Source organism: Mustelus asterias, unplaced genomic scaffold, assembly GCF_964213995.1.
Source record: "Mustelus asterias unplaced genomic scaffold, sMusAst1.hap1.1 HAP1_SCAFFOLD_1858, whole genome shotgun sequence".
In the NCBI taxonomy this organism is placed as follows: Eukaryota; Metazoa; Chordata; class Chondrichthyes; order Carcharhiniformes; family Triakidae; genus Mustelus; species Mustelus asterias.
Genome location: NW_027591803.1, coordinates 1 through 13487, shown reverse-complemented (window position 1 = coordinate 13487; position 13487 = coordinate 1). Strand labels below are relative to the sequence as shown.

The 13487-nt window shown below is 46.9% G+C and overlaps 1 protein-coding gene and 1 non-coding gene across 2 annotated transcripts in view; one reads left to right on the top strand and one right to left on the bottom strand.

Annotated features, from left to right (window-relative positions):
- The window catches only part of LOC144488783 (1-phosphatidylinositol 4,5-bisphosphate phosphodiesterase delta-3-like), a gene marked incomplete at its 3' end in the record, with an annotated part of 60409 nt that extends 53522 nt beyond the window's left edge, over positions 1 to 6887 (bottom strand). Inside the window, exons 1-2 of the mRNA XM_078206882.1 lie at positions 6641 to 6887; positions 5464 to 5593 (exon numbers count right to left, since the gene is read on the bottom strand). Of these exons, the coding sequence (XP_078063008.1) occupies positions 5464 to 5593; positions 6641 to 6861 (351 nt within the window). The remainder of the gene's footprint in view (positions 1 to 5463; positions 5594 to 6640) is intronic.
- trnat-ugu (transfer RNA threonine (anticodon UGU)) lies at positions 5646 to 5718 on the top strand. Its single transcript has one exon. It is a non-coding gene; the product is annotated as a tRNA-Thr (tRNA).
- Positions 6888 to 13487: the final 6600 nt, after the last annotated feature.

Here is a 13487-nt window from a genome sequence, read left to right as displayed (position 1 = left end):
ACAGGCAGAGCTCAGCTTTACCAATCCTTGGTGTGTTACTATGGGTGGGCTGTTGTTATATTCTTTCCTCTACGGCTGATCCTGATTCCCATTGAATCCACCCCATGCCGCTGAGGAATCCTTGACGGGGTGTGCTGTCTGCAGGACCAGAAGATCCCACTGGTGGGAAGGGCAGGAAAGTTCCGCCCAATGTTTCAAGTCCAATATAACTTCTTCAGTTCCGAAGAAGAATCACATGGACTCACAGAAAATAGGAACAGGAGGAGGCCATTCGGCCCTTCAAGCCTGCTCTGCCATTCATTATGATTGGGGCTGATCATCCAACTGAGTAAGCAGTTCCCATTTCCCCCCATGTCCTTTGATCTCCTTTGCCCTAAGAGCTATTTCTAACTGCTTCTTGAAAACAAACAATGTTTTTGCCTCAACTGCAGTGAATTCCACAGACTCACCACTCTCTGGGTGAAGAAATTTCTCCTTGTCTCAATTCTAAACAGTCTGCCCTGTATCCTCAGACAGAGAGCCCTGGTTCTAAAAACATTAACTCTATTTCTCTCTCTACAGACGCTGCCAGACCTGCTGAGTTTATCCAGCATTTTCTGTTTTTATTCCAGATGTTGCAGCATCCGCAGTATTTTGCTTTTGAAGTACCTTGGCTGTAAAGTAACTGGATGGTCCTGATGTGATGGAAAGTGCCGCATTCTGGGCAGTGATGGGTTTCTGTTGCTGTTCCACTGCTAATAGCTGTGTTTCAGTGGGACCCCGAGGCACAGATCAGCCTGATACAGCTCCGGGGGATATCTCACTTTGCATCTCATCCATCAGAACTGAAGATGTGATGTTTCAAATAATCTGAACTTAATTGGAACCAGACCGAATATTGGAACTAGTGCTAGACTGACAAGGTTTATATTCTGACTGTCTGAACCCAGATATAAGCAGATCTAAGATGGAAGCTGAATTATGCGAATATAAAACATGATTTCCTCCAATTTCCATCCCATTCCCCTACCTGTTCACCCGTTTCTGCTTCCTCTGTTACTAATATTGTCCAGCTTCCCTCTTGTTAGCCAGGATTGGAAACGGTTCCCTCGATTCAGGTGTTGTCTTTCTCTCTCCGGTAAATCTGTCACCATCAACACTCTCCTCAGAAAATTCCTTAATCCCACCCCCAAACTCCCATTTGTCCTCCCCCAAAACCGTTCCCATTTTTTCCTGAAGCCCATGTTTGAATCCATCCAATCAGATTTCAGCCACTGCTACAATAGTGACACCTCTCTTATCAAAGTCACAAATGAAACCCAACACAACTGTGTCGAAGGTAAACGTTTCCTCCTCATCCTTCTCAGCCATTGACACACTGACCACGCCATCCTCCTCCAACACCTCTCCACTGTTATCCAGCTGGCTGGGACTGCTCCCACCCCGGTTCCATTCTTATCAATCTAATCGTAGTCGTTGAATCACTTGCAATGGCTTCTCTTTCTGTCCCCACACCTTTTCCTCTGGTGTCCTCAATGGCCCCCTCCTATTTCTCATCCTCATGCTGCCCTATCTGAAAGCAGTGTTTATTTTCACATATGCACTGAAGACCCTCAAACTCCATCTCCCCACCATCTGTCTTAAGCCTTCTCCTCTTGTTCAATTATCAGACTGTTTATCTGACATCCTGTACTGGAAAAGCAAAGCTTTCTTCCAATTAAATATATGGCAGGCCTGAAGCCACTGACTGGAATTGACTCAAAATACATCAGAGTGTCAGGTCTATCTCTCCAGCTGAGTTTTCTCTCCAGATGTTCTGGCACTCAGTGCACTCAGAATCTGGGGGCATAGTTTACACTGTCACTCTGAGGGAGTGGGGCCTAATACAGCTAAGCAAGGCCGGCTCCACAGAGATCATGGCACTATTTTTAAAGGCGCCCCAATCTGCGCTGAACATAAACAGCCCTCCATAATCCATGGACCCTCCCACAAATATCGAGACATCACCCCCGCCCATCAATCTCCCCATCCTCCACCCCTCCCCACCCCCAAGAGGCTTTGAGGTAATATTAATACTGAAATCTATTATAAAGTTAAAAGTTAAAGTTTATTTATTCGTCACAGATAAGCTTACATTAACATTGAATCATAGAATCATAGAATCGCAATGAAGTTACTGTGAAACTTCCCTAGTTGCCACACTCTGGCGCCTGTTTGGGTGCACTGAGGGAGAATTTAGCATGGCCAATGCACCTAATGTGGTAAACCACTGTTAAGCTTATTGACTGTGTGTGTGTGTGACATGCCTGGGCATGCCCCTGCCGGCCCTGCCTGAGACTCCTCCCCCCCTGGTCCAGGTATAAAGGTGACTGCTCCCAACCCCCCTGCCTCAGTCGCCGGAGCAGTTCATCAGCATGGGTGTGCTCCAAGTCTTTTGCGAATAAAAGCCTATTTGTTCTTGCACACAAACTAGTCTTTGCTTGATTGATAGTGCATCACCTAATCAGCACGTCTTTAGACTGTGGGAGGAAACCGGAGCACCTGGAGGAAACCCATGCAGACACGTGGAGAATGTGCAAACTCCACACAGACAGGGACCCAAGCTGGGAATTGAATCTGGGTCCCTGGCGCTGTGAGGCATCAGTGCTAACCACTGTGTCACCGTGCCGCCCTACGTAGTATAATATATACTAATCGGGCGCATGCCCTTCCTGGGCTTGAGCTAGATTGAATCACAGGAGGAGGTGTGGGGAAGATCCCAAACTGAAATCTCACCCTTTTTGGCCTCTTGTGAAATTTAGCGCCATTATGGGCTTTGTGCCTGTGTCTCGCGTGGCTGCTTAATTCGCGGCCATTGTTTTCAGTCCCCGCTCTAAACTCTGTTCCCTACTTACTGACTCCATCCGTCTCCCTGACAACAGCCGGAGACGAAGCCAGTCTGTTTTCCACCTTGATCCCCCAATCAGCTTCCAAACTCACTAAGACCGCCTATTTCTACCTCAGTAACATCACCCGACCTCTCCCCTGTCCCAGCTCCGCTGCCGCTGAAACCCGCATTCCTGCCTCGAAACAGAACTCTTCCCGACGTTATCCTGGCTGCTCTCCCACATTCCTTCCTCGGTAAACTCAAGGCCATGCAATCCTCTGCTGTCCATGAATGCACACCAGTCCCGTTCACCTGCCAGCCCAGTGCTCACTGAGATGCCCTGGCTCCCGCTACAGCAATGTCTTGATTTTTGCAAATCTCTCCATGGCCTGGCCCCTCACTATTTCGGAAATCTCTTCCAGCCTCTCAGCATCTTGGATTTTAACTGCTCCCCATTGGTAGCCATGCCTTCGTTTGCCAGGGCCCCAGGCTCTGGAACGCCCTCTCTGCCTCTGCCTCATTACTTCCCTTTCTGCCTTTAAGGCGCTCCTTAATCGAAAAGTAGAATGGTACAGATTCAGGAAAACTAAAATAGAAACAGAAAATTCTGGAAATGCTCAGCAGTGTCTGGTAGATGACATGAAACACCCACCTCTTACCCCCCCACCCTAACCCCACCCCCAACCCTCGCCCCTCACTCACCCACCCTGCCCTCACTCCCACCCCTCGCCCAATCCTGCCCTCGCCCTCACTCACCCATTCCTACGTTCAGCCGTATCCCTCACCCCACCCCCAAAATTCATCCTCCCTCACCTCTCGCATGGCCATCCCTCCTTCACCTCCACCCCGTCACTCGCCATGCCTTGCCGCTCACCCCACCCCCCCCGACCCCTGGACCCTGCTAGGTGCCAGATGCTGCCTGACCTGGAACTGTGCAATCCTCACATCCTCTGCACATTTCAACCTCTCCAATATTTTGTTAAAAACTACTACAGACATATAAATATTGGCCCTGCGTTCGGCAGTGAGAAAGAAAGGTGCAGTGGGCAGGAAAGTGGCAAAATGAACTCAATCCAGAGAGGAAGGCGAGGCAGTGGTGTCGTGATATTGTCACCCAGAGATCCAGGGTAAGATCTGAGGACTGGGTACAAATCCCACCATGGTAGATGGTGAAATTTGAATCCAATAAAAATTTGGAATTTTCATAGCAATGACTATGGAACCATTGTCATTAATGTCCTTAGGGATGTTAATAAATGCTGACCCAGCCAGCGACACCCACATCCTGTAAAACTAATAAAGTGTGAAGTAATGTATTGGTGCAGGATAAACAAGGCACGGGAAGAGAAGCGTAGAAGGACACAGGGACCTAGAAGAAATATTTAGATGAGCACTTGAAATGCCAAGGCTGGAAATGGGATTATAGTAGATAGGTGCTAATGGCCAGTGTGAACACGATGGGCCAAAGGGCCTCTTTCCATGCTGTAAAGCTCTATGACTATATGCATAGTGTCTCTGGATGTAGCAGGACCAGTACATGAAGGGGCTCAGAAAACATGAGGGATATTTTCCTTTATTCACTGAGGCCGGGTGGTTATGCTGGAATTGTATGAAACGTTACTTAGACTGTAGCCAGAGAACTGCGTTTAATTCTGGTCACTACATTCCAGGAAAGATGTGATTGAATTAGAGAGGGTACCAAGGAGATTTATGAGGATGATGTCAGGCTGGAGAACTGGGTGAACATTGGAAAGGCTGGGATTATTCTCTAGTGGGAATCTGGAACTCACTGACTGAAGGGTTGTAGAGGTTTGGGTCTGCTGCAGGATGCCATCACACACATGACAGGCTGAATGACTTGTTTCTGTGCGAGAAACCTCTCTGATTCGATGATTTCCACTGATCTGTAAGTCATAATTGACTTGGAAAGATCAGTGTACTCCACTCCAGTGGAGTTAGCAATCTGAACTGCAGAACTAACACTGCTGTTTCTTGTAGCTGGTTGGACCTTTGATGAAAATGAGGGTGTTGGGTATTAAGAAGTGCTTCCTTGAGAAGTTACGTAGGAATCCACCCATTAGTGATCATTCAGGATGACAGGGGTATGACTCAAAAGGTGTATCAACCAAAGCAGGTCATCTGAAATCATCAGCACATTAAACTGGAAGGGTGACAATGTTGGTAAATGTAATATAAAGATAGCAGGAAGCCTGGTGGCACTAGGTAGCCAGTCGGATAGCTGGGAATGGGCACTGTTCCTCATCACCTTCTGTGTCCTTTGAGCTGAATTGAGTTGAAGCCTTTGTCCACTGAGCATTGTTAATCTTGTTTGATTATATTTAGATAGCATCAGAGCTTGGAGAAAAAATAGTCCAATACCAATGGGATGCTATTAATTCATACACCCATATTATCCCTGCCTTACAAACAGGCAGGGATGACAATGCCCTCGATTAACATTAAACTCAAACCACATGAAGCCCCTCTTCGTATCTAAACATTGTTACAGTGATGTCTGACTGTAAAAACAGTCTGATTCACAAAGCAAACAGTTGTGCCCATGCAGTTATGACCCACGGTTTCACAATCACGGTACCTGCACTCAGACAGCTTCTCACCTTGAAGAGTTGGTAAGCGTACTGATCATCAGCTTCAATGTTGATCATCTTCAGCAGGTTTTGAATCTCTTTGAAGCTCATTTTGTTGTCCTGATTTTCGTCAGCCTTGCGGAGGTATTCATGGATCCAGGTGGATTGATGTAAGGAGGACACTCAGTAAGAGAGGGTGAGGAAATGCAATTGGCTCCATATCTCAGTGGTTAGAGCATTGGTCTTGTAAACCAAGGGTCGTGAGTTCAATTCTCGCTGGAGCCTGTGAACAAAATTTAGCTGATAGAAGCTTTCGGGTTGAAGCTGGGAAATGAAAGGGAGAGCTTTGATGAGTTGAGGGGCAGATTGGTGCAACTTTGGGGCGGCACGGTAGCACAGTGGTTAGCACTACTGCTTCACAGCTCCAGGGACCTGGGTTCGAATCCTGGCTTGGGTCACTGTCTGTGTGGAGTTTGCACATTCTCCCCATGTCTGCGTGGGTTTCCTCTGGGTGCTCCAGTTTCCTCCCACAGTCCAAAGATGTGCGGGTTAGGTTGATTGGCCATGCTAAATTGCCCCTTAGTGTCCTGGGATGCATGGGTTAGAGGGGTTAGTGGGTAAATATGTAGGGATATGTGGGTAGGGCCTGGGTGGGATTGTGGTTGGTGCAGACTCGATGGCCCGAATGGCCTCTTTCTGCACTGTAGGATTCTATGATTTATATGGATCAAGGTTCCAGAGCAGGAGCCACACTCGGTCAGGGACAAGGGGAGAGATGGGAGAGCAGAGACTCAGCCAAACTACCCCCACCAACCCCACACACACACAGGCAGACACACACACACATAGACATTGACACATGCACGCAGATACATACGCACATACACACAGACACACACACACACAGACACTGATACACAGACACACACACACATATACACACATAGATACACACAAACATAGATATACACACACACATAGACAGACAGACAGACACACACACACACAGACAGACGCACACATATACACACAGACATACACACAGATATATACACGCACACATAGACACACATACACAGATATAGCGACACACACACATGCACATAGACACACACAAACAAACACACAGACACACACATACATGTACCACAAATGGACACAGAGACAATAACTGTCGCTGGCTTTAGAAAGCAGTTTGAAAGGATATTGATGAATTTTCTCTCGCTGGTTCATGGTTTCTGCTTTCTTTCTCAGTTTTTGAAGCCCTTGAATCCATCTCCTCCCTTCTTCCTCTGATGCTGCCACCAGGTCCAGGTTTGTGCGGCTGCCCGTGAAGGTGATGGTGAAACATCGTTTTTCAGGGAAGTTGTGGCCATGTTTCTTCATCACCTCTGACCGGTGACCCTCCTGGACATCCCGGATATCCATCACCGAGACTGAAATATCAGACAAGAGATTAGCAACGGACAAACTTCGGAAAATCACCTAGGAAAAGATCTGTTTTCATGGGATTGTCCAGAAATCTGGAATAAATCAGCAATTAAGAGTCTTCTCCACTATGGAACTCCCTCTAACACACTGCTCAATCAATATAGAGCCCTGTGTTTATATAGCACCCTCACAACTTCCAGATATCCCACAGCGTGCCTCGCAGTCAATGAAGTACCTCTGATTGGTTGTCAGTACTGAAATTTGACAGCCAATGTGCGCACAGCAAGATCCCACAAATAGCAATAATGTGATAAAAACCGAACATATTTTAGTGCTGCTGGGGTGGGGTGAGGGGGGTAAATATTGATCAGGACACTGGGAAACGTTCCTTTAATCCTCTTCATGATAGTGGGGTTTGGATATTTTATATATTAGGCAAAGCCTCGGTTCAATGGCCCATCGTAAAGGCAGCATGCAGACGAGGCAGCCACTCTCCCAGGCAGCACTCGATTGTTAGATGATGTGGGTGCAGCTCTCTGTGTCACACACTGTTCAGTACACCCAGCACCCTGTGGAACAGCCTCTTCCCTCCTCCCAGCTGTGTAACTAACCCTGGGGCGAGTCACTATTTACAAGTGCAGGGATGTTGAATTAAAACACAACTTTGATGACATTTTTCTGCTATGATGACCGATTGAAACCACTGATTCCCAGAATGATTACATCCACCTCAGGTCACAATAGATTGTCAGAGCTCCAGCCTCTAGGCTCGTAAACTAAATCCCTCAGATAATAAACTGCATCTCCTTTGTTTTCTTGACCATGAATTGTAGCATTTATACAATTACAGAATCACAGAATCCTACAGTGCAGAAGAGGCCCTTCAGCCCATCGAGTCTGCACTAACGCATGAAAGGCCCTGACTTGCCCACCTAATCCCACTTGCCAGCACTTGGCCCATGGCCTTGAATGTTACGGCGTGCCAAGTACTCATCCAGGTACTTTTTAAAGGATGTGAGGCGTCCCGCCTCCACCACCCTCCCAGTAGTGCATTCCAGACCGTCACCACCCTCTGAGTAAAAATGTTTTTCCTCAAATCCCCCCTAAACCTCCCACCCACTACTTTTAACAGGGGCGACACGGTCGCACAGTGGTTAGCACTGCTGCTTTGCAGCGCCAGGGACCCGGGTTCGATTCCTGGCTTGGGTCACTGTCTGTGTGGAGTTTGTACGTTCTCCCCGTGTCTGTGTGGGTTTCCTCCGGGTGCTCCCATTTCGTCCCACATTCTGAAAGACATGTTGGTCAGGTGGCGAACAGGCGCTGGAGTGTGGCGACTAGGGGAATTTCACAGTAACTTCATTGCAGCGTTAATGTAAGCCTTACTTGTGACTGTTAAATAAATAAACTTTTAACTTTTTAACTTGTGTCCCCTCGTAACTGACCCTTCAACTAAGGGGAACAGCTGGACCTGTCCATGCCCCTCATAATCTTGTACACCTCAATCAGGTCGCCCCTTAGTCTTCTCTGCTCCAGAGAAAACAACCCAAGCCTATCCAACCTCTCTTTATAACTTAAATGTTCCATCCCAGGCAGCATCCTGGTGACTCTCCTCTGCACCTCTTTCAGTGCGTTCACGTCCTTCCTATAATGTGGCGACCAGAACTGCACACAATACTCCAGCTGTGGCCTCACCAAAGTTCTATACAACTCCATCATGACCTCTCTGCTTTTGTAATCTATAACCCCGATTGATAAAGGCGAGTGTGCCATATACCTTTTTCACCACCCTATTAACCTGCCTTTCCGCCTTCCGTCTATGGCCAAACTCGCCAAGGTCCCTTTGTTCTTTGGAACTTCCCAGTGTCAGGCCTTTCATAGTATACTTCCTTGTCAAATTACTCCTTCCAAAGTGTATCACCTCACACTTTTCAGGGTTAAGTTCCATCTGCCACTTATCCACCCATTTAACCATCTCATCTATATCTTCCTGTAACCCAAGACACTCAACCTCTCTGTTAACCACCCGGCCAATCTTTGTGCCATCGGCAAACTTACTGATCCTACCCCCCACATAGTCATCTATGTCATTTACATAAATGACAAACAATAGTCCAGTGGAATGGACTGCCTGCAGTGATAGTGGAGTCAGACACTTTAGGAACATTTAAGCGGTTATTGGATAGGCACATGGAGCACACCAGGATGATAGGGAGTGGGATAGCTTGATCTTGGTTTCAGATAAAGCTCGGCACAACATCGTGGGCCGAAGGGCCTGTTCTGTGCTGTACTGTTCTATGTTCTAATAGGGGGCCCAGCGCGGATCCCTGTGGTACGTCACTGGTCACTGGCCTCCAGTCACTAAAGCAGCCGTCTGTCATCACCCTCTGTCTCCTACCACTAAGCCAATTATGAATCCACCTTGTCAGATCATCCTTTATCCCATGTGTATTTGCCTTCTTAATAAGTCTCCCATGTGGGACTTTGTCAAAGGTTTTGCTGAAATCCATGTAAACTACATCAACCACACTACCCTCATCCACACACTTGGTTGCATGCTCAAAAAATTCAATCAAATTTGTTAGGCATGACCTCCCTCTGACAAAACCATGCTGACTGTCCCTGGTCAAACCTTGCCTCTCCAAATGGAGATAGATTCTCTCCATCAGAATCTTCTCCAGTAGTTTCCCAACCACAGATGCGAGACTCACTGGTCTGTAGTTCTCTGGCTTGTCTCTACAACCTTTCTTAAATAGTGGGACCACATTAGCTGTTTTCCAGTCCTCTGGCACCTCCCCAGTGGCCAGGGAGGAATTAAAAATTTGTGTCAGAGCCCCTGCGATTTCCTCTCTTGCCTCCCACAACAGCCTGGGACACAATTCATCCGGACCTGGAGATTTGTCCACTTTTAAGTCCGCCAATACCTCCAATACCCTGTCACTCAAAGAACAAATAAAATTACAGCACAGGAACAGGCCTTTTGGCCCTCCAAGCCTGCACTGACCATGCTGCCCAACTGAACTAAAACCCCCAACCTTCCGGGGACCATATCCCTCTATTCTCAACCTATTCATGTATTTGTCAATACGCCCCTTAAAAGTCACTATCGTATCTGCTTCCGCTACCTTCCCCAACAGTGAGTTCCAGGCACCCACCACCCTCTGTGTAAAAACTTGCCTCATACATCTCCTTTAAACCTTGCCCCTCACACCTTAAACCTGTGCCCTCTAGTAATTGACTCTTCCATCCTGGGAAAAAGCTTCTGACTATCCACTCTGTCCATGCCTCTTATAATCTTGTAGACTTCTATCAAGGTCGCCCCTCAATCTCCGTCATTCCAGTGAGAACAAACCAAGTTTCTTCAACCTCTCCTCATAGCTAATGCCCTCCATACCAGGCAACATCCTGGTAAATCTTTTCTGTACCCTCTCCAAAGCCTCCACATCCTTCTGGTAGTGTGGCGACCAGAATTGAACACTATATTCCAAGTGCGGCCTCACTAAGGTTCTATAAAGCTGCAACATGACTTGCCAATTTTTAAACTCAATGCCCCGGCCTTCTTGACTTCCTTCTCCACCTGCATTGCCACTTTCATGACCTGTGTACCTGCACACCCAGATCCCTCTGCCTATCAATACTCTAAAGGGTTCTGCCATTTACTGTATAGTTGCATCTGTATTAGACCTTCCAAAATGCATTACCTCACATTTGTCTGGATTGAACTCCATCTGCCATCTCTCCGCCCAGATCTCCAACCGACCTATATCCTGCTGTATCCCCTGATGGTCCTCATCGCTATCCACAATTCGACCAACCTTTGTGTCCTCTGCAAACTTACTAATCAAATCAATTACATTTTCCTCCTAATCATTGATATATTCATCTTCAGGTGAAGAAGGGGCTTGGAGCTCCGAAAGCTTGTGTGGCTTTTGCTACCAAATAAACCTGTTGGACTTTAACCTGGTGTTGTTAAACTTCTTTCTATGACCGAGCCAGTTCTGTATCCATCTTGCCAGCTCATCTCTGATCTCGTGTGACTTCACCTTCTGTACCAGTCTGCCATGAATGACCTTGTCGAAGGCCTTACTGAAGTCCATGTAGACAACATCCACTGCCCTACCCTCATCAATCATCTTCGTCACTTCCTTGAAAAACTCAATCAAGTTAGTGAGACACGTCCTCCCCTTCACAAAACTTAATACGTCCACTTATTTCCAAGGGGAGTCAATCCTGTTTTGAAGAATCCTCTCCAATAATTTCCCTACCACTGATGTAAGCCACACCAATCTGTAATTACCTGGATTATCCTTGCTACCCTTCTTAAACAAAGGAACAACATTGGCTATTCTCCAATCCTCTGGGACCTCCCCTGTAGCCAGTGAGGAGACAAAGATTTCTCTCAAGGCCCCAGCAATTTCCTCCCTTGCCTCTCTCAGAATTCTGGAGTACATCCCATCAAGCCCTGGGGACTTGTCTACCTTAATGTTTCTCAAGAACCTCAATGCCTCCTCCTTTTTGATCTCAACATGGCCCAAACTATCTACACACCCTTCCCCAGACTCATCATCCACCAAGTCCTCTTTGGTGAATCCTGACACAAAGTACTCATTTAATACCTCACCCATTTCCTCTGGCTCCACACATTGAATCCCTCCCCTGTCCTTAAGTGGGCCAACCCTCTCTCTGGCTACCCTCTTGTTCTTTATATATGTATAAAAAACCTTGGAATTTTCCTTAATCCTGCTGGCCAATGACTTTTGTTGACCCCTTTTAGTCCTCTTGACCCCTTGTTTAAGTTTCTTTCTATTTTCCTTGTATTCCACACTTGCTTCATGTGTTCCCAGCCTCCTAGCCTTGAGAAATGTTTCATTTTCCTTTTTGACTAGGCTCACAGTATCTCTTGTTATCCAAGGTTCCCGAAACTTGCCACACTTATCCTTCATCCTTCCAGGAATGTGCCAGTCCTGAATCCCGATCAACTTACACTTGAATGTCTCCGACATGCCAGCTGTTGATTTGCCCTCAAACATCTGCCCCCAGTCTACATTCTTCAGTTCCTGCCTAATATTGTTGTAATTAGCCTTCCCCCAATTTCGCACCTTCACTTGAGCACTCCACTTATCTTTATCCATCAGTACCTTAAAGCTTACTGAATTGTGGTCACTGTTCCCGAACTGCTCCCTTACTGAAACGTTGACCATCTGGCCGGGCTCGTTCCCCAATACCAGGTCCAGTACGGCCCCTTCCCGAGTTGGACAATCTACAGTTGAAAGTTAAATCACCTGATATAATTACCCTCATTATTTTTACACCCTTATGCGAATTACTCACATATTTGCTCGTCAAATTCCCGCTGACTATCTGTGGGTCTATAATAAACACCATAACTATGTGGCTGCCCCTTTTTTATTCCTGAGCTCCACCCACAAAGCTTCCTCCTCCTCCAAGATATCATCTCTCCTTACTGCAGTAACTGCCTCCTTAACTAATAATGCAATGCCTCCTCCTCTTTTACCCTCTCCTCTGTCTCGCCTGAAGATTCTATATCCCGGGACATTGAGCTGCCAATCCTGCCCCTCACTCAACCACATCTCTGTGATGGCTGTTATATCATAATTACACGTGTCAATCCTCACCCTTAACTCATCCTTTTATCTTTAATACCCCTGGGCATTAAAGTAGAGGCGCTCCAGCCTTGTCTTGTCTTGAAACTTACTCCCGCTGTATTCCGTCTGACCTGATTGCTTTTCTATGTTATACTGTGTCTCTATTCTGCTAAGTCAGGGTCTCCTCCTCTTGGCCAAACTAGTTTAAACTCTTCCCAACAGCACTGGCAAACCCGCCAGCAAGGATGCTCACCCCGCTCTGGTTCGATATAGACTGTGCCGCTTGTACAGGTCCCACCTTCCCCAAAAATAATCCCAGTGGTCCAGGAACCTAAAACCCTCCTGCACCAACTCTTAAACCACACATTCATCTATGCAATTCTCCTATTTCTGTACTCACCAGCAAGTGGCACTGGGAGTAATCCCAAGATTACATGCCAAGAGGTCCTGCTCCTTAGTCTACAGCCTAATTCCCCGAATTCTTGATGCAAGACCTCGTCCCTCTTTCTACCTGTCTTTGTTTACCTATTTCAATCGTTGACTCACTGAATGGTTACATCACAGGCAGTGGCCACTCGGCCCTTTCTGTCCATGTTGGCCCTCTGGAAGAGCCAGTTAACTTGACTCACTCCCTCACTATTTTCCCAAAGCCTAGCATTTCTTTCTCTTCTGGAGCTTATCCATTTTCCTTTGAGGGCCCTGAGTGAAGCTGCCTCCCCACACTCTCTTACAGCGCAATCCAGATCCCAACCAGGCCCTGTGGAAAAAACACTTCCTCATGGCGCTGTTGGTTCACCTTTAGTCTGTGTCCTCTGCTTCTCGATCTTTCCAGGAAGTGGGAACAGTCTCTCTCTCTCTCTTTCTAACTACCCTGTCCAGATCCCTCATGAACACCTCTATCAAACCTTTTCTCAACCTTTTCTTAAAAAGAAAATGGTCCTGGCTTCTCCAATCTTTCCACATAACTGAATCTCTCATCTCCGGAACCAGCCTCATGAATCTTCCCCACAATCTCTGCAG